The following is a 24,517-nucleotide window of genomic DNA, read 5'->3' as shown; positions in this document are numbered from 1 at the left end:
TTTGCAAAAGATGAAAACTATAAGTGAAAAAAGTTGTGAAGTTAAATTGCAAATAAAGAAAAGTTTTGGGTTAAAGTTATAAAACCAAACTATGTAAGGTTAAAATTGTAAAAGATATAAACCTTTGGGTGAGAAGTAGAAAATCAACTTTTTTTTGATAAACGTCCAAACCATAGGTTACAACTCATTATGCATATACATGTTCCTAATTTATATGTTAATATTTGATTATAGTTACAACTATTGTCATAGTTTTTTGTAGGATTTAACATTGAATAACGCTCAGAAACTTAAGAACTGAAGTAAAACTAGTGATGAATTGGGGAAATACATTCATAATTTTAATCATTAACTTGATGAAAAATTTAGCCTAATTTGAACTATTATATCAATAAAAATTGTCATTACACTGATTCCCGAACTATTTCACTCTTTTCAATCTCTTTGGCAGCCAAATCTTTCGCTTTTGCTTTCGTTTCTTCATTCTGCTTCCTCTTCACATCAAAAAACTCAATGAGTCCACCCAGAGCAATGTCAGGATCATCTTCCTGGAGTAATTGCTCGGCTACTTCAGCCGGGGTAACCTCCGCCTCACCAATCAAATCCTCGATTTCTTCAAAAAGATCGTGTTGTGTGATGCCAAGATAGTTGGACGCTAGCAATCGGAACCCACTCGGGGTACAATATGACATGTTGATGTGAACATCCATACGACCAGCCCGAAGCAGTGCAGGGTCAAGTTTCTCTTTCCTATTTGTGGTAAATACGATGATTCTCTCATCGCCACAACTTGACCATAAACCGTCAATAAAGTTAAGGAACCCTGATAATGTTACTCTATATTCTTCCTGCTTCCCGTTGTCTCGAACCACTTCCTCTCGATCATGTAACTCGGCTGAGCAATCAATGTCCTCCACCACCAGTATGGACCGGTTTGCTGTTGTCACCAACAACCTCCTTAGCTCCGCGTTTGACCGAATGTCAGTCAACTCCAAGTCATATATGTCAAAGTTCAAGTAATTCGCCATAGCCGCGACCAGGCTTGATTTCCCCGTACCCGGGGGACCATACAACAAGTACCCTCTCTTCCACGCCTTTCCGACTTTTCGATAATACTCTCTCCTCTCTACAAACCTATCCAAATCCTTCATCACCTTCTCCTTCACATCGGTATCCATTGCCAACGTGGCAAATGTCGCCGGATGGTCTAGATTCACTGACGTCCACGCGGTTCTTCGGTCCATATCTACAGTGAATATCTTCACAGTTTTATCTTCTAACTCTCTAGTTTTGGCGTCGTTAAGTATAAACGGTAAGTACTCGTTCAACGCTAGATCTTTGTGTTTTCGATGAAACGTGAGTTCTAACAATCGTTTATCCGATCTGGTGTAGTATCTGCCATCGTCCTCGTATTCTTGAAACTCTACGGTTGGCAGCTCCTTAGAAACCAAAGACCACTTGAATTTGACTCCATTGTATACATCAATAAACTCATTATTAATCTCCATAGCAACATTGATGCTTTTCTCGCTTGGGTGTTTGGTGATCTTTAGACGGTTGGTTTCGGGAGATATTCGGGAGCCAAGGTAGAGTGTTGCGGCGTTATAAATCTCGTTTTCTCGAATGCCATCGAATTCGTAGATCACTATGGTTAATTGTCTAAATAACTTGTTGATGAAGTTACGGAGGCCGAAATAGAGGTAGTCTTGGAATTCAGGAGGCAAGTAATCACGAGCTACGCTGCGGGCAACCATGGACGCTGCGGCGATGGAACCGATGGTGGAAACAACTGTTTTGGCCATGGCGATTTTTGATTCAGTTGATGACATTTTTAGAATGAAGGGAAATGGTGATGAGGGGTGGTTTTGTTTGTGTAATTTTATAGTTTTATGGGATAGTGTGGTGGTCTTTTGACTACCTTTACCTTTCAAATGAGGTGTGCGTTGAAACTTGTTTGCGTGTTGAAATCAAGTATGGTAGAAGGATTCGTAATTTCCAAATATGGACCCCTTCAAATAGACTTGCGTTACAAGTTAAAACTGTTTACTACTTTACTAGTTTGTCATTAAGTCAACACAGAAACTATTTCTAAAATCTCTAGAAAGAAAAAATAAGTTAGCATGAATGATTTAGTTTATGGGTGATTAACGAAACAATTTTGGTTTATGGAGAGTTTGTTTCTTGCAAGCGAACTTTAACTTTTCAAGTTTGAGAATTCCAGCGTTCAATAAGCTAAAAAGGTGTTTTACATTAATAAAAGTGTTTTTTTTTTTTGTTTTTTAAAAAGAGTAAAAATTTTGTTTTTTGTTTTTATACTTATATGATATGTGATACGACCCGACTCGAAAATTTTGATTGCGAGTTATAGTTATGAGTATTGAAAAAACTTGACATCATAAAAAAAATTCTTGGCTCCGCCATCGTCTACAACGCCCCTAGCGGCTTCCTTCGTAAACAGTGCGTGACTGCGTGTTGTGTTTCTTTTAATCCTACCACAGTGAAATTTTCGTGGGCTACACAACAATTTTGTTGTACGCTATTTAGCCTGCAGCCTGCTCCTTATGAGATTTTGTTTTATTGTTGGTCTCTTTTATATGCAGCCCAACTAGAATTGCATCACAATCCATATGTTCCTCTTCGATCCATGAGTTACAACCCAATTACATTAATTTATAGTTCATGTGATAATTAATATGAAGCCCAGTAAAGTTTAATCAGCCCAAATAGTTAAAATCCCAGACTTGGAGCCCACATGTAAAAGCCGATAATTTAAAGAAGTTCTATAAAACTGTTGTCACTAAATAATATATAGCTTCAAGTACGAGACTTTTAACTTCAATGATAAAAAAATATACTAACTAAATGTAAGTATGTAATGAACTTGTCAAATAGATGAAACAGGTGAAATAGAAAGTTATGATTTCTAAGGTGGATATAGAAAAGGCTTATGACTTAATTAATTAGGTATTCTTGGGCAAGATCTTGGATCAAATGAACTTTCCGGTTTGCTGGCGGGAGTGGATAATGGCTTTGGTATCATCGGCAAGGGCCTCGGTCTTGGTAAACGGTTCTCCAGCTCATGAATTCCCATGCTTTCGCAAGCTAAGACAAGGGGATCCAATCTCCCCCTTCTTTTTGTGATTGCTATGGAAGCCTTAACCGGCTTTATGAAGCAAGGGTGCTCGGCTGGGATATACCATGGGTTTCTATGTGGGTATGATGGTTCGGTATTCTCTTATTTTATGTGTGCGGACGATGTGATATTTCTTGGGGATTGGTCAACCTTTAATAGGAGAAACCTTCGGAGAATTATGCGGTGTTTCTACTTGGTATCGACCTTAGAGTTAACATGATGAAGTGTAGTGTATTTAGGGGTGGGGTGAAAGCAGGGAGGTGGAAGAAATTGCAAATCTTTTGAATTGCAAAAAGGGGTCTTTTCCATTCTCCTACCGTGGCTCGAAAGTTGGGGCCAACATTAACCGTAAAAAAATTGGGAGCCCGTTACAGAAACATACAAGAACTGTCTCTCATTGTGGATGACCAAGAACCTATCGAGTGGTGGTCGGGTTACGTTAACCAAGCGTGTCCTCAATTCACTCCTCACCAATTATTTCTCCTTGTGTCAGGCCCCCGGTAATGTGATTGAGGCTTTGGATAGATTGAGGAAGGTATTTTATTGGGGCGGTTCGGATGAGAAAGCTAGACTTAATTGGGGCGTTTGCAAAAGGTAATTGCACCGGTTGAGTATGGTCGGGTCGGGTTGGGCTCTCTAAGAGATGCCAATATTGCGTTACTATCGAAGTTGTGGTGGATCTTTTAAGGTGAAAATAGGCTATGGAGAAGGGTTGTGTGGGCTCTTTATCACTCCTCGCGGGGATGGAATTATATACCAGTTAAACTGTTTATCCCAAGGCCTTGGAAACAAATTGCAAAAGTCATGGATGTTGTTAAAAGGGTTGGAGTGGACGTTCCTAAGGTCTTCAAATGGATAGTGGGTGACGGCTCAAACGTTATGTTTTGGTTAAACAAATAGCTGCTGGAGAATCCTTTGGCGTTGAAATTCCTTGATCTCTTTCAGCTGGAAAGAAGAAATATGGTTTCTGTTGCGGATAGGTTGGGCTTGAACGGGTCGGGTGGAGTTTGGGATTGGAGATCATCGGTTATGAATGGGCCAGAAACTATGCAGTTCGATAAGCTCTTGATATTGATTGGGGAAGTTAGGTTGTCAAATAGGCTTGATCATTGGGCCTGTGTTCTTTATGGGTTGGGGTCTTTTTTAGTCAGAAGCATTAAGGGCAGCCTCCAGGAGCTAAAATATGGTCCTTCTTTGAGCGCCCCATGTTTGAATAACTAGGTGTAACACCCCGTGTTACGAAAGTCAAAGTCAAAGTCAAGATTGAAGTCAAAGGAAGAAAAGATTGCTAATTGCGATCTGTCACTCCTTGCTTAATTACTGTTTTGACTTCTTTGACTTGTAATCGAATCTTTTATTTTATTGCTTTAGTTGTATTATGTGGAGTATCTATTAATAATCGAGATTTAATCGATGTTTATCGCTTTATCGCTAAACACATCGCAATCGCGCTCGCACCTTGATTGGTAGATTCTGAATATTGTTTTACGTGTATGTGTTACTTATGTGTTACTTGTGCATGTTTACTTTATGTTTGTGGTGATTAATCGAAACGCAATCGCAACTCTATCGCAACGCAATTTAATCGCAAACGCTAAATGCAAGTTAATTATAGTGATTGTATGTTAGATATAGTATTTGTGTGGTTATTATCAATCTATCGCATCGCAAAACCCAACACGCGAAACGAAACGCCAAAATTCAACTCGTCGGACCACCACGGTCGAATGGCCGAACGATCGAATGGCCAACTGATTGGATCGCCATCCAATCGAACGCCATCCGATCGGTGGCCTATCCGACACCTTTGCACTTTCCCTTTTTGGCAACCTATATGTAACGCCCCAAAAATATAAACTTTATATTAGAATTATAAAGTATAAAATAAACAAGAATAAGCTAACTAGGAAATAAATAACCCAGTTAGTTATGAGTCTTGTGATAACATGTAAATGGGTTAAAATACCTAAAATAAGAACCAAGTGATTGTTGAGGGACTAAACTTGTTAAATTAAAAACTTAAAACAATAAAACAAAATAAATCACACCAAACACACAAAAAGGAGTGTGTCTGGTCGATCCAAACCCAGGGGCGACATAAGGGTTCCCCACAAACCCTAGTTCATGCAGCTTTCCCTCAAATTGAAGGTTCTAATCATCTCTAAATCAATTTTCAAGCACAAATTCATGATCACCTCGTTGAAGGGATCATAAGGTATGCTAAATTATGTTGTTTTGATTCAACTCAGATTCCAAGTATATTATAAAAATCGAAAATTGGAGCTTGATTAGGGATGTTTAGATGAAACTTATAATAAAAACAAGTTTAGATGTAAACCCTAGCTAATAATTTGTGAAATTGGTGCTCAAACTATGAATATTCATGTTTACCCATTTATATGTTAAATAGGTTTTGTAAAAAGATGATGAACACTAGAATTATGATTATTAATCTAGTATTACTTGAGCTCCATGAAATAAGTCTAGGTGTTGATATAGAACTAGACATTTGAATTTGTGAAAAATGCTTAAAATTGGCTAAATGACTAGTATGAAACCTGGTTATTGATTTAGCAAAACTATGCCCTTTAAGTGTTTGTTGAAATGCCTAAAAGAAAACTAGATGTTGAAATTTTGAGTAAAAACGCATTTTGAATGTTATGGTGAATTATGCGTTATATGAAATAATACGAGTTCTAAACAAGTCATTGATTGAACTCTATAGGCAAAGGAATTGAATCTTCAAGCGGAAGAGCCGGAGTTGATGCGCGCTTGAAGGAAAAGCACTAAAGGTACGTAACTTCGGTTTCGTCACATTATGCGTAAACAATAGTCTTAGAAATGTTAATGAAATTGTAGTGTCAATTGCGAGTTTGGTATGTCATAGAAGTGACGAAGTTAACTCGTCAAACCAAACAGGTCAAAATAGTTAACTAGAAATGTTGGTTGATAATATTGTTTAATTAGTCATGTATGGAATGTAAATAAAGTGATGTAACTCACTAGATAAAGAAACAAGTTAAAATAATGGTCGAAATGGTAGTGTTCGAAGTGACTTAAACGTCACTCATTAAAGTTGAGTTATAAAAGCGTAAACCATGGAATGGACATGATACGCTAAGATTGACAAGCCCGGGAATGGGTAATTATGGTTAGAAACCAATGTTGATGAATTATGTAAGTATGTAACTTGTTTCGTTACATTATGATAATTTGATATTGTAGTTATTCAAAGTTGGGTTTTAGAATAAGGATTTGTATTAGTTAAAGTGGTGATGATCACTACTTAATTGACGGTCAAAACTAGATTAGAAAACGTTTGGTTATTGTTGAAATGGTGAACTCCATAAATCGGCCAAACGGGTCAAATAAATGTGTGTTTAATCGATACTATGAAATTATTGAAAGATCCCTTGGCGATTGTAGATCATAAGAGCGTAAACCATGGAATTGGTAATGAAACGCCAATAATCGTAAGCCCCGGAAGATGGGTAAAATAAGCCTCGTGGTCATAAAAATATTGATGATAGTTTTAGTGCAAAACTAGACGAGTCGAACAAATATATTAGGGATTTATAGACTTTCAGCCTGTAAACCAAATTTTCGGTATAATAATTGTAACAGACACGTCGGTAATTAAATTACAGACATATAGGAAAAAGAATCACCTAAAACGCACCTACGGATCAAAAGTTATGGGCATTTGAAGTTAAAATTGGTGAATTTCGGAGCTGGCAGGAAATGCAGGTCAAAAACCTGCACTTGCTAGAAAATGGTTTCCCCCGCGCCACGCGACAGGATCCTTTGGATCTGACACGACACGCGAGAGTCCTCGCGACACGCGACAAGTCGAGTGAGTTCTGGCGCGACATGCGACAGGACCAAAACTAAAATTTTATTTTATTTTTGATGATTCGATACTAGAATTTGTTTATATGCATTATATCAATGTCAAAACTAACTTTTTAAGTGGTTTTGACTCTAGGTAATGATGGGGTCTTTCCGGATGGCGATCAAGCATGTTTTGAAGAACCGAACACACACTTTTGAAGCTTCCGCGTTAATTTAACTTTGTTAGACAATGTTGTGATGTAAACAATTTACTTAACGTGTTTTTAAATGTTTAAACTAGTTTAGTAATTAACCGGTATGTAGTTACCTTAAAACTTCAAATTTTGCACTTATGATGAAATAAAGTATCTTTTTTTTATAAAGTCACGTTTATTTTTAATAATATCCGAGTAGTAATTAGACGGTTGTTATAAGTTGGTAATCAGAGCCCAAGGTTGTCAACAAAGTGTTCGGTTCAAGCTTGATCAAGCATCCGGTAAGAGCTAATTGTTTTTAGTAGACTTAGTAAATATAGAAAAACAAATAAGATTAGATGTGCATGGGAAGAGCACGTAATACACTCAAACCCGGAAAGTGCACCAAACATGAATGGTCTAAGCAAGTAGTGAACTTGGCTAAACCAAAGCGAAAGATGCAAATGATACAAAATGAAATGTTTAACAATTAATATAAACATCTAGATTCAAGATGACTGATGAAGGCAACGATAATGATACGGTGCCGAAGGTCACCAAACAGATGAAAGAAATGTCCGGTGTAACCGAGAGCGAATTAGCATCTCAATTAACTGAAGAGATGGAAGCTAAAATTTCTGAGGAAGTCGGAAAGGCAATAGAAGCCAGTCTACCGCAGTTCGCGGAGAGACTTCAAACCACAATTTTGCTAGCAGTAGAGGATATGATAACTGAATTAAAAGATAGTCTCTCACAAGAAAAAGATGACGGGAGTGAGTCGGATATGGACCCAAGACCCGTAAAGAAATTAAAGCCTGATACCCCGAAAGAGAAGACAAGGTCTTCCCACACGATAGCCGCGGAGGCTAAAGCTGAACCTGATGTTGTTCCAGGTATACTTATTACAAATATAATTTCACTATAAATTTTATTCAATACTAGTGTGAACAATAGTTGCATAGGGGCATACATGAGTAATGAAACAGGCGAATTATGTGAAAGAAATATATATGCATAAGAAAATAAACAATGGTAAGCATGTGAAACCAAGGCAAAAGTAATCATGGTCAATATTGTCGTAGGAAGGAGTGCGCGAACACTCGAACCCGGGAACTTAAAAAAGTGAATAACTGACGTATTGGGAAGGAGGGTAATAACACCCGAACCCGGAAATTTGCAATAAAAATAGATGACAAGGACAAGGTTATAGACTTGGCTAAACCAAATAAAATATGCAGAAACTTCGTTATATAAATAAACGATGTGGATAAATTTCATACAATGATATGGAATAATAAAACGAAACGAATTGATTATGTTATGGTTACAATAGGATTAAGGTTAAAGATGAGAAATTACGACTCGGACCAAACATATCCTCGAGAAAGAAGTCAAATGAATGATACGTGTTATTCGCTACTATGAATAATAAAGTATCAATAAATGAAAATTTGGAAACTTGGGTATGGGTAACCATCCAAATAACACATTATTAATCAAACCTTTATGAGGAAGGATGATGATCACAGCGATGGATGTGATTATATAAAAGACTAGTGCTAATCCCGCGAATTTCGCGGTGTTGAAAAATGACATGTTTATACTTCTGTTATAAATGATTTATGTTAGTTATCATAAATGGACTGTACGGATAACATTATAATGGCAATCTGATTTTAAAATACTAAAAAAAAACAAACGCATTGTACCACAAACGTAAATAAAAGGAGATCGAAAAGTAAATATAAGATATATGTTTTTTCGAATTTTAAATAAAAACTGAAAGTCTATTACTGTAGCGCTTCTGCTTGCTGGAGTTTCGTAACCAATAACTTGGAATTCGTTTTAGACCAGTTGAAAAAACAATCGTCACTTAACGAAATATGTTCAGCTTCAAGTATATCATGCCATCCAACAACATCGTACCTATGGTAGATAAAATATGAAAAAAATTGTTAGTAATACATGTACAAATAGGGTAAAAGATAAATAATAAATAAGATAATAAATTGATTGACAAACCTTCTTTGACCATCAATATTGTGTGTACGAAGATTCTTAACCCAAGTATTTCCTTTAAGAACTTTGATCTTTAGTTCAGAAAACTCATTTAAACCACTTAAGTCAGTAATCAATTTGGGAAGGATCTACATTTTGTAAGAACATTAAAAATATGTAAATGTTATTAAATGAAAAACACTAAAAATAAACAAAAAAAAATAAACATAAAACAACATATTATAATACCAATTCATTAGTTACTGTCATTGCGAAAAAAGGATAGTTAGGATCGTCACTAACTTGTCGATAACCTTCCACATTGCTAATATGTTCATATTGTTGCTCAGTCAAAGGAGTGTTGTTTAACAAAACTTGACGACCGTGTTTATTGAATATGGTAATATTAAAATGTTTCACGTCGTTTATTTTAAAACACAGAATATCCCCAGGATTTAACCTTAGATCTTCAATAAATTTAAACCAACCATCAGCAACACAATAATTTGGACCAATCTTTCTAATACGGACTTCCCATTTATGATTCTCGGATACGTTAAGTATAACCATGTTATCCGGTAAAGGATAATCATAATTTTTTGAAAGAAAAGTATCTGGTATAACCTGTAAAAAAATCAATTATTACAAATTTATGCGTATTTTGTTTTTTAATAAATCGAAAAAAAATTAAAATCTATAATAAAATTACGTACCATTGGATTTGTAAAGGATTTTGAATAATTTTACAAAACGGTTTTCCAAACTCTTTATTTGGATCATGACAGAAGAGCTTGAACTTGAAAGTATGATCACCAAGATAGTTGAAAATAATGAAGAAAGATCCATGGCCAAAGTAGTTTAAAACCTCAGACCATCCATCCGTAAAGTAGAGTACATCTTCTATTAATTTGATAACAACACACCATGAATGCGTTTCATCAAATTTAAGACTAACAATTGAGGATTCTAACTTATTCATCCATATAAATCTACTCATACATATAGGTATAGCCTGAAAACCAAAAAAGAAACGCAAAATTTCTTTCGAATAAAAGATAAAACAATACGAATCATTAGTTTAAAAAAAATAATAATGAAAGTTATGTACCTGTTGAAGTGATAGCGGATCAATTATAGTTATGATAAAATACGGACCATGACGATACATGTTAACCCAAACACGAAGGTCAGAAAGAAGACTAACAATCGAATAGTACTGGCAACACATAGAATGAAAGAAAAAATTATGAGTATGTATTTATAAGAGAAAATTGCCAAATTATAATTAAAAATACAATAGAATCAAAAGTTGTTATAACTATTTATGTAAATTATTATTCAACTGAATATTGGGAAAAAAATATACAAATTAATGTAAATGTGTAATAAAAATTTAACCGATTTCTAAAATCTTGCTAGTAATAAAAATTTAACCGATTTATAAAATCTTGGTAGTAAAAAGCCAATATCTATTTATGTATAATATTCAAATAAATAATGGGCAAAAAAAATCAAACGTTAATGTAATATTATGAAAGAACCGGATATATACAAAATAAAAATATCAATACTTAAATATTAAAATTAAAATACCTAATACAATCATCACATATCAACTCAAATCTCCACTCATATCATCTTCAATCAAAAATCACAAAGCTCAAGAAACTTACAAACGACGGTTGAAGAAGAAATTGGTAAAGTTACTTTACCGACTTATTTTCCGATCATTTTAATGGCAATCTTCGCTTTGATTTACACACTTATTATCCAATCACTTGAACGCCAATTTTCGCTTTGAGTTACTTTACCGACTTGTTTCCGGCGATTATTGAAAAATTACACGTGAAATCAGGTTTTAGTTTTTTATCAAATTAAATGTTGTGTATCTAAAATAGATTAGATTCGATTGCATGTGTTTCAAACTATAGAATTTCGGTTAATTAGATGATTTGGTTGATATATTTTGTGGATCTTGTTGTGAAAATTAAAATTTCTTGATTAACATTGTTATTTGGATGATTGAATAGGTTATAACATAAAATTTAAGATTGAAATATTTTTTCTTGACTCAAAAGGTGTTTGTTTGCGGCTATTTAAAATTTAGACGTGAAATCTGGTTTTAGGTTTTTATAAAATTGAATGTTGTGTATGTTATGTGTATCTAAGAGGGATTAGATTGTATTGTATGTCTTTCAAAGTATAGAATTTAGGTTAATAAAGTTATTTGGTTGATATATTTTGTGGATCTTCTTGTGAAAAAAGTTATGTTTTTTTTTTTTTTGTTAACATTGTTATTTGGATGATTGAATAGTTTATCAGGATCACATAAAATTTAATATTGAGAATATTTTTTTTTTACTTATATTGAAATAGGATTACATTGATGTCATATACTTTTATTTTTCATTATATATGAAATACACTAAAAAAAAGAGGTATTTTGTTATAAATTGATCGACTAAATAGAGTATTTATTTAGTTGTAATCAAATACATTGATCCGATAACAGTTCCTTTGTTATTGTTTATATGTATATTGTATATTGTATTATTGAAAATCTACATAGACAGATTTTATATAGATTATGAATTAGGATTAGGAATAATGAAAATATTGGTTAGATTATATCAGTATACATTTTAGAAATATAAGAATAATAAAGGCATATTTATAAAAACGTGTCTATCTAGTATTGCTTAAGATGTAATTTTGTTATTCATATAAACTTATATGTATGAATTCAAGTTGAATACTAAATGTTTATAACAGTTGTTGCTATGTTACAGGTATATAAAAATGAGTTCATCATGCGTAGCTGTGTTAGATGATGATTCCTCGTTAAAACTGGTATGCTACAAATGTTAGAAAAAAGTATATATAAATTGTGTTACATACGATCTAAGACATAAATTTAAACACAGGTGCTGCCAACTGACTTTGTTAAGACCGTATATGGTGATTATTGGCAAAGAACAAAATTAATGATACATCATGAAAGTCAAAGAAGTTGGCCGGTTTCTTTGAGAAGTGTAAGTGAGGAATCTGTTATCACTGACGGATGGCGTAATGTGGTAAGGGATCTTCAGTTGACAAAGCAGACGTTATTGCGCTTAAGGATAATCGAAGATAAAAATATGCAAATGGATTGTTTCGTCGAGAACATGTGTGGTGAATCTTTTTTAACAGTAAACCGTTACGGCATTTTAAAGATAATAGTAAGTATACTAATATGTATGAATCACTTTTTTTATAGTTGTAAAATGAATGGTATACTTATTACAAATTTAATTTCACTATAAATTTTATTCAATACTAGTGTGAACAATAGTTGCATAGGGGCATACATGAGTAATGAAACGGGCGAATTATGTGAAAGAAATATATATGCATAAGAAAATAAACATTGGTAAGCATGTGAAACCAAGGCAAAAGTAATCATGGTCAATATTGTTGTAGGAAGGAGTGCGCGAACACTCGAACCCGGGAACTTAATAAAGTGAATAACTGACGTATTGGGAAGGAGTGTAATAACACTCGAACCCAGAAATTTGCAATAAAAATAGATGACAAGGACAAGGTTATAGACTTGGCTAAACCAAATAAAATATGCAGAAACTTCGTTATATAAATAAACGATGTGGATAAATTTCATATAATGATATGGAATAATAAAACGAAACGAATTGATTCTGTTATGGTTACAATAGGATTAAGGTTAAAGATGAGAAATTACGACTCGGACCAAACATATCCTCGAGAAAGAAGTCAAATGAATGATACGTGTTATTCGCTACTATGAATAATAAAGTATCAATAAATGAAAATTTGGAAACTTGGGTATGGGTAACCATCCAAATAACACATTATTAATCAAACCTTTATGAGGAAGGATGATGATCACAGCGATGGATGTGATTATATAAAAGATTAGTAAAATAAACGTTATGAAAGTATTAGAATAAGGACGGGTAAACCCCAAAAGCCGAATAACAATAGCAGTAGTTTTACCAAATAAGACTTGAGAAATGGGCCTTCGGGACATTAGCAAAAGAAATAGACCCAAGGGTCGCTAACAAAAGAAAGGCGGTGTTCGGATCAAATAAGTAAAATGCGTGATAATAAAGGTAAACGGAAGCCGGATAACGGGAGCGTATTACATTAAGGTAATGAGCCCAAGGGAAGGGATAAGAATCAAGGTAATTAAAATTATAAACTAACAAACAAGAATGTTAAGGCACAAGGATAAAGTTTGACTATTATAAGTAATAAAGTTCATCAGAACAAGTCAAACAAAATAAACGGAAGAATTAAGGAATTGGTGAAATAAAGGCGACGGGTTACGCTAATACCACCGAATAAATCAAAACGAAATCTTAATGCTTTTCGGAATGATGACTCTAATAATGACTTCGGTAAAATAACTGATAGATGGGTAGGAATATGGATATATGCGTAAACCAAGAGACGGTGATGCATATTAAAAGTCAAAAGACTCGGATTAAGAGCTATGACTAAAAGACGATGAAATTTCGCAAAATAGAAATTTCGATAGTTATGTTCAACTTTTGCAATGCCGGACGGACTGAATGAAGTATAATACCTAATATTTCAAGTAAGCGCAAACGAATAATGGAAGTGCGAAATATTACTGAATCTGTGTGATAGGTCGTAAAAAAGTATGGAAAGGAAAATGCAAACCAATAAAACCGTAGTGTTAAAAACATTAAGATAAAGAACCCGGGTAACGGGTTGAAAGGAATAGGGGCGTAAATCGAATGACCGTATGAGCGAAACAAACCGACGCGAAAGGGACATAAGAAGTCATAGAGTTGGAAAGATAATCCGAAAGAAAGTGGGTGTAGCCTTGGACTACGGTCGAATCAATAAAATTCGAAAATAAATCAATTTTAGGCTTGAGAAGGGTGCCATGACACCAGAAATGTATTTCTAAGTATATGAAAATTTCACAAACAAAGATGATCTGCGGGATCGTCATAACCTTTGGAATTATAAACAGAGTAAGGGTTTAAAGGACTAAATAAATCTGGCATCAGCAATAGAAGGAAATGAACCAAAAAGGGATGAAAGCCTAAGAAATAACCTACGAGGCTAAGCAAAAGAACCTTCGGGACACTCGGGGTATAGTAAGAGGGATGGATACGACTCCCCGCGTAATAAAATAGCGGATAAGAATAAATTCTTGTCGTCAATTCTCGGATATGGATAATTGACATAAGTAAAATGAGATAAACGTTAAACAGAAATTCAGTGTTAGCGAGGAACAAAGTTTAACAAAAATGAATGCTATGAGACAAATTAGAAAACAGTTAATAATAAAGGACATAGGTCTTAACACCGATGGGTGTAAGACGATATATTAGGAAGAAGATATTGATAACGAAAAGATTATCAAAACTTAAACACGACGTGATACGATCACGATTAAGAAAATTGATATAGAATATAGTCATGTCGTAACATGAGTTATGGGATTGAAGATCATAAACTTACTTAAGTTCGACTATGGGAAAGAGGAGTAGACCCGAAATTAACAAGACATTAAGTGACGGTGACAAATCAGTCTAGCTGATGGGCCCGTTCGAAGTCAGACTAGTGGTGGGATATATGCAAAACCCTTGTCAATATAGAGTTAGTATAAAGTAAACATGTGGGCAAGCTCATACTATTGGGTGGTCAAATGACAATTGGGACAAATAGGTGATAAAATAAGAAACACAAGACACAAAATAAAGTCCATGATGACTTTCATGCGGAAAATGCATGCGTGAAGGCAAATGACAACTTTTGACTGAAAGAAATAAGGCATAAAAAAATGGAACTAAAGTAGTTTGGTCCAAACCAAAGAACTACTTAACGAAGGTTTCGGGGACGAAACCTCTTTAAGGGGGTAGACTTGTAACGCCCCGAAAATATAAACTTTATATTAGAATTATAAAGTATAAAATAAACAAGAATAAGCTAACTAGGAAATAAATAACCCAGTTAGTTATGAGTCTTGTGATAACATGTAAGTGGGTTAAAATACCTAAAATAAGAACCAAGTGATTGTTGAGGGACTAAACTTGTTAAATTATAAACTTAAAACAATAAAACAAAATAAATCACACCAAACACACAAAAAGGAGTGTGTCTGGTCGATCCAAACCCAGGGGCGACATAAGGGTTCCCCACAAACCCTAGTTCATGCAGCTTTCCCTCAAATTGAAGGTTCTAATCATCTCTAAATCAATTTTCAAGCACAAATTCGTGATCACCTCGTTGAAGGGATCATAAGGTATGCTAAATTATGTTGTTTTGATTCAACTCAGATTCCAAGTATATTATAAAAATCGAAAATTGGAGCTTGATTAGGGATGTTTAGATGAAACTTGTAATAAAAACAAGTTTAGATGTAAACCCTAGCTAATAATTTGTGAAATTAGTGCTCAAACTATGAATATTCATGTTTACCCATTTATGTGTTAAATGGGTTTTGTAAAAAGATGATGAACACTAGAATTATGATTATTAATCTAGTATTATTTGAGCTCCATGAAATAAGTCTACGTGTTGATATAGAACTAGACATTTGAATTTGTGAAAAATGATCAAAATTGGCTAAATGACTAGTTATGAAACTTGGTTATTGATTTAGCAAAACTATGCCCTTTAGGTGTTTGTTGAAATGCCTAAAAGAAAACTAGATGTTGAAATTTTGAGTAAAAACGCATTTTGAATGTTATGGTGAATTATGCGTTATATGAAATAATACGAGTTCTAAACAAGTCATTGATTGAACTCTATAGGCAAAGAAATTGAATCTTCAAGCGGACGAGCCGGAGTTGATGCGCGCTTGAAGGAAAAGCACTAAAGGTACGTAACTTCGGTTTCGTCACATTATGCGTAAACAATAGTCTTAGAAATGTTAATGAAATTGTAGTGTCAATTGCGAGTTTGGTATGTCATAGAAGTGACGAAGTTAACTCGTCAAACCAAACGGGTCAAAATAGTTAACTAGAAATGTTGGTTGATAATATTGTTTAATTAGTCATGTATGGAATGTAAATAAAGTGATGTAACTCACTAGATAAAGAAACAAGTTAAAATAATGGTCGAAATGGTAGTGTTCGAAGTGACTTAAACGTCACTCATTAAAGTTGAGTTATAAAAGCGTAAACCATGGAATGGACGTGATACGCTAAGATTGACAAGCCCGGGAATGGGTAATTATGGTTAGAAACCAATGTTGATGAATTATGTAAGTATGTAACTTGTTTCGTTACATTATAATAATTTGATATTGTAGTTATTCAAAGTTGGGTTTTAGAATAAGGATTTGTATTAGTTAAAGTGGTGATGATCACTACTTAATTGACGGTCAAAACTAGATTAGAAAACGTTTGGTTATTGTTGAAATGGTGAACTCCATAAATCGGCCAAATGGATCAAATAAATGTGTGTTTAATCGATACTATGAAATTATTGAAAGATCCCTTGGCGATTGTAGATCATAAGAGCGTAAACCATGGAATTGGTATTGAAACGCCAATGATCGTAAGCCCCGGAAGATGGGTAAAATAAGCCTCGTGGTCATAAAAATATTGATGATAGTTTTAGTGCAAAACTAGACGGGTCGAACAAATATATTAGGGATTTATAGTCTTTCAGCCCGTAAACCAAATTTTTGGTATTATAATTGTAATAGACACGTCGGTAATTAAATTACAGAAGTATAGGAAAAAGAATCACCAAAAACGGACCTACGGATCAAAAGTTATAGGCATTTGAAGTTAAAATTGGTGAATTTCGGAGCTGGCAGGAAATGCAGGTCAAAAACCTGCACTTGCTAGAAAATGGTTTCCCCCGCGCCACGCGACAGGATCCTTTGGATCTGGCACGACACGCGAGAGTCCTCGCGACACGCGACAAGTCGAGGGAGTTCTGGCGCGACACGCGACAGGACCAAAACTGAAATTTTATTTTATTTTTGATGATTCGATACTTGAATTTGTTTATATACATTATATCAATGTCAAAACTAACTTTTTAAGTAGTGTTGACTCTAGGTAATGATGGGGTCTTTCCGGATGGCGATCAAGCGTGTTTTGAAGAACCAAACACGCACTTTTGAAGCTTCCGCGTTAATTTAACTTTGTTAGACAATGTTGTGATGTAAACAATTTACTAAACGTGTTTTTAAATGTTTAAATTAGTTTAGTAATTAACCGGTATGTAGTTACCTTAGAACTTCAAATTTTGCACTTATGATGAAGTAAAGTATCTTTTTTTATAAAGTCACGCTTATTTTCAATAATATCCGAGTAGTAATTAGACGGTTGTTACACTATAAATACCCCTCCTGTCACATCACTTGATGTGACAGCTCCCTCACTCGACCAGCAGCGTTCCAGACCTTCTCTCTCTCGATTTCCCGCGATTCTTGTAAGTTTTCAACTCAAATCTTGTACTTCTATGATCTACACACACTTCTTCATCATTTTCTCTTTTAAATCTTAACTTTTAACCGTGAAATTAGTGGATTTGAGGTGTTCTAGGATGATGTCATCATGGAGTTCGTAAGAACTTCAAGTTTTGGCATCATTCCACCAAGAACAACTTAGACCTGAAGGATTTCCACATGATTAAACAATGTTTTCGCATAGATCTACACATATTCATGGTTAAAAGGATTGAAAGATGGTTTACTAACTTTCTTTCAACTCTTTTACACTCAATGCACTCAAAACCGATAGAATCGGAGCTTGTACAGACCTTCTACTCTTTCTTAGTGATGTGTTGGTTCAAGATCTGGTTTCTATCAAAGAGACAACCGATTCCGGGTTAAAAATGAACAACTGTCACGAACTAGTATAATAATCGGATTTGGGTGATTCCTGTTCGATCGGATAACTTGGGTCATGATGGGGTTTCTGTTGTCCGATCGGATTGACGTCCGATCGGATAGCCATCCGACCATGTGACATTTGGAACTTCGACACTTAATCATTTTCATAATTTTCAAAGATCATCAGTAACTAACGGATTGCCACCCGATCGGATTGCTATCCAATCGAGTGACAATCCTGCTGTGAACTTGTTCTCACTAAGTGCCCTGCCAATCGGATCGCTATCCGATCGAACGACGGTTCGATCGACGACTTGAAGGGTAGAGATACTTCTCTGTTTTCAAAATGCTACAATGAAAACTTCAAAGCCATCATACAAAAACACATCCTTACCAAGCGAATGTCAATCCAATCGAATGGCCATCCGATCTGATGACCATTCGAACGAATTGACATCCGATCGAATGGTCAACCGATCGGATAGCCATCCGATCGGATTGCCACTCGACACTTAGTTCATTTCACCGTTTTACGCGTCGTTCGTCGCTTATGCTATCGTTAACTATTCAGGCTAATCTCTCAGGGCTCCCTTCAATCCAAGAGAGTATTTTGGTTTAGCAAAACTCTCACCAAATTCCCGATGGATTCCAGCGACTCGAGTTGCGTGAATAACCGAAAGGATGCGTGCCATTCACCATATGTCGGTGATAGAGCACAGTCTATTAGGCCAAAATGTATACTTGTAGTCATTGAGAATAGTCGAATCACTTTGGGTAGTCAATGTCTATCAAGCCTTAGATAATCTATTTTCGATTTCAAGCTCGCAATCGCTGATTTTTATGTATTTCGATTCTGAGCCCACAACTGTTGACTCTGATATTTATCGTTTTATGTGGGTTTTATGTGTGTTTACGTGGTTTACCTGTTTACATGTTTGCATGTTTTGATTTTGGTGATTTATTACGCTTTTCTCTTTTCGCTTGATCGACATACACAACACGCACTACACATCTATCTCAACACGCTAACAAATCGCTATTTGTGGATTAATCGCATGCTATGTTACTCGCGATGTGCTCGCTAATCGCAATCGCTATTCTCCAACTCGCGGACTTTGAATAATAGGTGAATACGTGCAAAATGTAGTGTAGATTCTGTGGATTCTGTGGCTTACGTGTTTTGTGTTCTATGTGCTTATGTGTTTCTGTGATTATTGTGCCTATGTGTTTGTATGGTTGAATGTGTTCCTGAGCTTTAGTAGTAGTACGTGTGAAGTGAGATTCGATTATATAGTGTTTTGAATCCTATGACGCTGTCAGTGTCTATTGCAGACAATGTCGTCATTCGGATCATTCCATTCCCGTTCAGCTTACCGCAATCATGATGACAAACGCATCGCCGCCCTCGTCGCAAAGCAAATGGCGAAAGTTATCCCGCAAATTGTTAGAGAGCTGATGAAAACGCTAGCAAATCTTCAGAAGAATCCAGGACTGATTCACCTAAGTCTGCTTTTAGCTTCAAGCAGTTCAAGGCTTGCGGTCCTAAAGAATTTACCAGTGAAGATGGTCCTACTGCCATGTTTCAATGGTTTGATTCTATTGAAGTTACCCTGCGCCAAAGCAACTGTCCTGACAATCTCCGCACTGTTAACGCTACCGGCGTTTTCCAGTCTAGGGCGTTGGACTGGTTGACCGCCGAGAGAAATAAGCGCGGAAATGATGCAGCTTACGAGTTAACGTGGGACGAGTTGAAGGACTTGATGATGAAAGAGTTCTGCCCTCCTCATGAGCTTCAAAAGTTGGAAGATGAGTTTCGGCATCTCAAGCAAAAGGATGGCGACAACGCTGGTTTGACTGCTCGCTTCAAGCAGCTAAGCATAATCTGTCCAGGTCAAGTCTTTACGCCTGAAATCACCATCAAGAAGTATATCTGTGCTCTTCCGAATTGCGTGGCTGATTTCGTTCAAGCTGCAAAGACGTCAACCATTGAGAAAACTTTCTTACTCGTTGCTAAGATCAACGACAAGCGAGTCAACGCTGGTTATTGGGATAAAGCCTCCAAGAATCTCCACCAAGTCACCGCTGCTTCAACCGCTGAAACCGCCTCCGCTCCGCAGTCTTCAAAGTCCTCTCGTCGCAAGAGGAAGAACAACAACAATAGTAACAAGAATTGCGCTGTTACAGCCGCTGCTTCACTTCAATCCGTTCCTGCTCAACCGCAGCCTCAACACCGCCAAGTTGCGGCACCGGTTACCCATGCACCGCTGGCCAAGCGTGCATACACTGGTCCTCACCCGGCTTGCCCTACTTGTACCTATCACCACCCAGTGGGAATCGCTTGCAGATACTGTGTGCATGCAACATGTATGGCCATTTCACCGCCAACTGCCATACAGGTCCACGTCAAGCTCCAGCTCCAGCTCAAAGTCAAGCTCCTGCTCAACAAGCTCTACTTCCTGCTCCTCCAGGCCAACCAGCAGCTCCTGCACCCGCGATCCACATTAGAGCTTGCTTTGCGAGTGGTGATCCCAACCACTTCGCAAACATGTGCCCGAATCGAGTGGTCATGCCGATAACAACGTAGTCAATGGTACGTTCCTTGTGAATGGTATATATGCTTCGTGTTTATTTGATACTGGAGCCGATAACTGTTTTGTGTCGTTAGAATTCGAAAAGCTCCTTAATCGTAAGCGCGCCCATCTCCCCTCGTCATTCGATGTTGAAGTTGCCACCGGAAGAACCGTCGCTGTCAATTCTGTTCTCCGTGATTGTACCCTCGAACTCAACAATCACATCTTTCCTATCGACCTTATTCCGATGCAGCTCGGTAGTTTTGACATCATAGTAGGCATGGATTTTCTTCGTGAGAATCGTGCTGAAGTTGTTTGTTTCGATAAGATGATTCGCTTCTCGCTCGCTAATGGTTATCTATCGTGTGTCTAAGGTGAAGTCGCGTCGAAGAAACTCCAACTCATGTCGTGTGTCCAAGCTAGCAAGTATCTCCGCAAGGAATACCAAGCTTTCTTGGCTCACGTATTAGTAGCGGAGAAAAAGGAAGTTAAGGCAATCGATAAGGTGCCTGTTGTTCGTGATTTTCCGAATGTCTTTCCCGATGATCTACCTGGTTTACCCCCGAGTCGTGATATTGATTTTCGTATCGACCTCATTCCTAGAGCCAACCCTGTTGCTAAATCTCCTTATCGTCTAGCTCCGTCCGAAATGCGTGAATTCTCTAGCCAACTCCAGGAATTACTTGACAAAGGCTTTATTCGCCCTAGCACCTCTCCTTGGGGCGCACCGGTCCTTTTCGTCAAAAAGAAGGATGGGTCGTTCCGAATGCGCATCGACTATAGGGAGTTGAATAAGCTGACAATCAAGAACCGTTATCCCCTGCCCTGAATCGATGATTTGTTTGATCAATTGCAATGTGCTACATGTTTCTCGAAGATCGATTTACGCTCAGGTTATCACTAGTTACGCATTCAGGAGGAAGATATTCTGAAAACCGCATTCCGAACCTGCTATGGCCCTTATGAATTCGTCGTAATGCCCTTTGGTTTAACCAAATGCACCCGTGGTTTTCATGGATTTGATGAACGGTGTGTGCAAACCATTTCTTGACCGTTTCGTCATCGTATTCATCGATGATATCCTTATCTATTCGAAGTCGAAAACCGAACACGCGCAGCATCTAGGTTTGGTTCTCGAGCTACTCCAGGGGAATCGACTCTACGCCAAGTTCTCTAAGTGTGAATTCTGGCTAGAGGAGGTTCAATTCCTCGGTCACATCGTCAATAGTCAAGGTATTCAGATCGACCCCGCGAAGATCGAAGCTGTTAAGAGTTGGGTTATTCCAAAATCACCATCCGATGTACGTTCGTTCCTCCGATTGGTGGGCTATTACCGTCAATTCATCGTTGACTTCTCGAAAATCCCTGTCCCGCTTACTTCCTTAACGCGTAAAGACAAGCCTTTTGTTTGGGGAACTGAACAAGAGACTGCCTTTCAAACTCTCAAGCATATGCTCTGCAATGCTCCCGTTCTCGCTTTACCCGACGGAAACGATGACTTCATTGTCTATTGTGATGCCTCGAACCTTGGTCTCGGTTGTGTTCTCATGCAACGAGACAAGGTTATCGCTTACGCATCTCGTCAGCTCAAGATCCACGAGAAGAACTATACAACCCACGACTTCGAGCTAGGCGCAGTTGTTTTTGCGTTGAAGATCTGGCGACACTACCTTTATGGTACCAAGTGTACGGTCTTCACCGACCATAGGAGCCTACAACACATCTTCAGCCAAAAAGAACTGAATATGTGTCAACGCTGATGGGTAGAACTTCTCAACGATTACGACTGTGAGATCCGTTATCATCCTGGCAAAGCAAATGTCGTTGCCGACGCCCTCAGCAGACGAAGCTATTTACATAGCGTTCGAAATGTTCACGCCCAACATTATCTCGAAACCCTCATCCGTGACGCTCAGCATGCCTGCTTTACCGAGCGCACCTTGAAGAAGGAAAGGATTTACCATAACGGCGAACAGTTAGTGAATAAATCGAATGGGATATTCCATTATTTGGACCGAATTTGGATTCCCAAACGTACTAACTTGCGACAAATCCTGTTGGATGAAGCCCATAAGTCTCGATATTCTATTCATCCTGGTGCCAACAAGATGTATCATGACCTTCATCCACGATACTGGTGGCCTGGAATGAAGAAGGATATCGCAAACTATGTTTCGAAGTGCCTGACTTGCTCGAAAGTCAAGGCCGAACAACAAAGACCCTCTGGCTTGCTTGTTCAACCTGAAATCCCGATGTGGAAATGGGAAAGCATAGCCATGGACTTTATCACGAAACTCCTGCGTACCACCTCAGGTCACGATAGCATCTGGGTTATCGTTGATCGTTTGACTAAATCTGCTCATTTCCTGCCGATACGAGAAGACTTCAAGGTAGAAAAATTAGCCCGAATCTACACCAACGAAGTTATCTGTCGACATGGTACACCTCGTGACAATATCTCTGACCGTGATGGTTGGTTTACCTCGCGTCTTTGGGAAACGTTTCAATCTGCTCTCGGTACTACACTTAATCTAAGTACCGCTTTCCATCCCCAAACCGACGGTCAGACTGGGAGAACGATTCGTACTCTTGAAGACATGCTTCGCTCGTGTGTCATAGATTTCGGTGGTAATTGGGACGCTCACTTACCTTTAGTAGAATTCTCGTACAATAACAGTTATCATTCTAGCATACAAATGGCACCATTTGAGGCATTATATGGAAGAAAATGTCGATCGCCGATTGTGTGGCATGAGATCGGAGATGCGCAACTAATCGGTCCCGAGCTACTGCACGAAACGACTGACAAGATCCTCCAAATTCAAGACAATCTACTGAAAGCTCGGAGTCGTCAGAAAAGTTACGCCGATAGACGACGCAAGCCCCTTGAATTTGACGTTGGCGATCACGTACTCCTAAAGGTATCACCTTGGAAGGGTGTGATCAGATTCAGCAAGAAAGGAAAGCTCGCGCCTCGATATGTTGGACCCTTTAAGATTCTGGAAAGGATCGGAAAAGTGGCCTACAGACTCGAACTACCGGAAGAACTTAGCAACGTCCACCCAACTTTCCATGTATCGAACCTCAGAAAGTGCCTAGCCGAGCAGGATTTACAAGTTCCACTAGAGGATCTACAAGTGGACGAAACATTACACTTCGTGGAAAAGTCTGTCGAGATCATGGATCGAGAAATCAAGAAGCTCAGACGCTCACGCATTCCCATTGTGAAGGTTAGCTGGGAAGGCAAACGAGGCGCAGAGTTCACCTGGTAACTCGAAAGTGACATGAAGGCGAAGTACCCACAGTTGTTTGTTACGGCTTCAGCCTAATTTCGGGACGAAATTCCCTTAAGAAGGGGAGGCTGTAACACCCCGTGTTACGAAAGTCAAAGTCAAAGTCAAGATTGAAGTCAAAAAAAGAAAAGATTGCTAATTGCTAATTGCGATCTGTCACTCCTTGCTTAATTACTGTTTTGACTTCTTTGACTTGTAATCGAATCTTTTATTTTATTGCTTCAGTTGTATTATGTGGAGTATCTATTAATAATCGAGATTTAATCGATGTTTATCTCTTTATCGATAATCGCATCGCAATCGCGCTCGCACCTTTATTGGTAGATTCTGAATATTGTTTTACGTGTGTGTGTTACTTATGTGTTACTTGTGCATGTTTACTTTATGTTTGTGGTGATTAATCGAAACGCAATCGCAACTCTATCGCAACGCAATTTAATCGCAAACGCTAAACACAAGTTAATTATAGTGGTTGTATGTAAGATATAGTATTTGTGTGGTTATTATCAATCTATCGCATCGCAAAACCCAACACGCGAAACGAAACGCCAAAACTCAACTCCTCGGACCACCACGGTCGAATGGCCGATCGATCGAATGGCCAACCGATCGGAATGCCATCCGATCGGATCGCCATCCGATCGAACGCC

At 37.3% G+C, this 24,517-nt stretch overlaps 1 protein-coding gene and 2 long non-coding RNA genes across 3 annotated transcripts; 2 read left to right on the top strand and 1 right to left on the bottom strand.

The window, feature by feature from the left end:
• Positions 1-304: 304 nt before the first annotated feature.
• LOC110908945 (protein HYPER-SENSITIVITY-RELATED 4-like) lies at positions 305-1,872 on the bottom strand. Its single transcript, XM_022153947.2, has one exon. The coding sequence runs from the start codon at positions 1,827-1,829 to the stop codon at positions 405-407; it is 1,425 nt and encodes a 474-aa protein (XP_022009639.1). The 5' UTR covers positions 1,830-1,872; the 3' UTR covers positions 305-404.
• A 3,358-nt stretch (positions 1,873-5,230) lies between these two features.
• On the top strand, positions 5,231-7,275 carry LOC110905716. Its single transcript, XR_002573366.2, has 3 exons — positions 5,231-5,348; positions 5,859-5,925; positions 7,119-7,275. It is a non-coding gene; the product is annotated as an uncharacterized LOC110905716 (long non-coding RNA).
• Positions 7,276-15,344: 8,069 nt separating this feature from the next.
• LOC118486301 lies at positions 15,345-17,297 on the top strand. Its single transcript, XR_004878357.1, has 3 exons — positions 15,345-15,454; positions 15,966-16,032; positions 17,226-17,297. It is a non-coding gene; the product is annotated as an uncharacterized LOC118486301 (long non-coding RNA).
• The last annotated feature ends 7,220 nt before the right edge of the window (positions 17,298-24,517 follow it).

Source organism: Helianthus annuus, chromosome 14 (genome assembly GCF_002127325.2).
Source record: "Helianthus annuus cultivar XRQ/B chromosome 14, HanXRQr2.0-SUNRISE, whole genome shotgun sequence".
Classification (NCBI taxonomy): Eukaryota; Viridiplantae; Streptophyta; class Magnoliopsida; order Asterales; family Asteraceae; genus Helianthus; species Helianthus annuus.
This window is presented reverse-complemented; position numbering and strand designations above follow the sequence as displayed.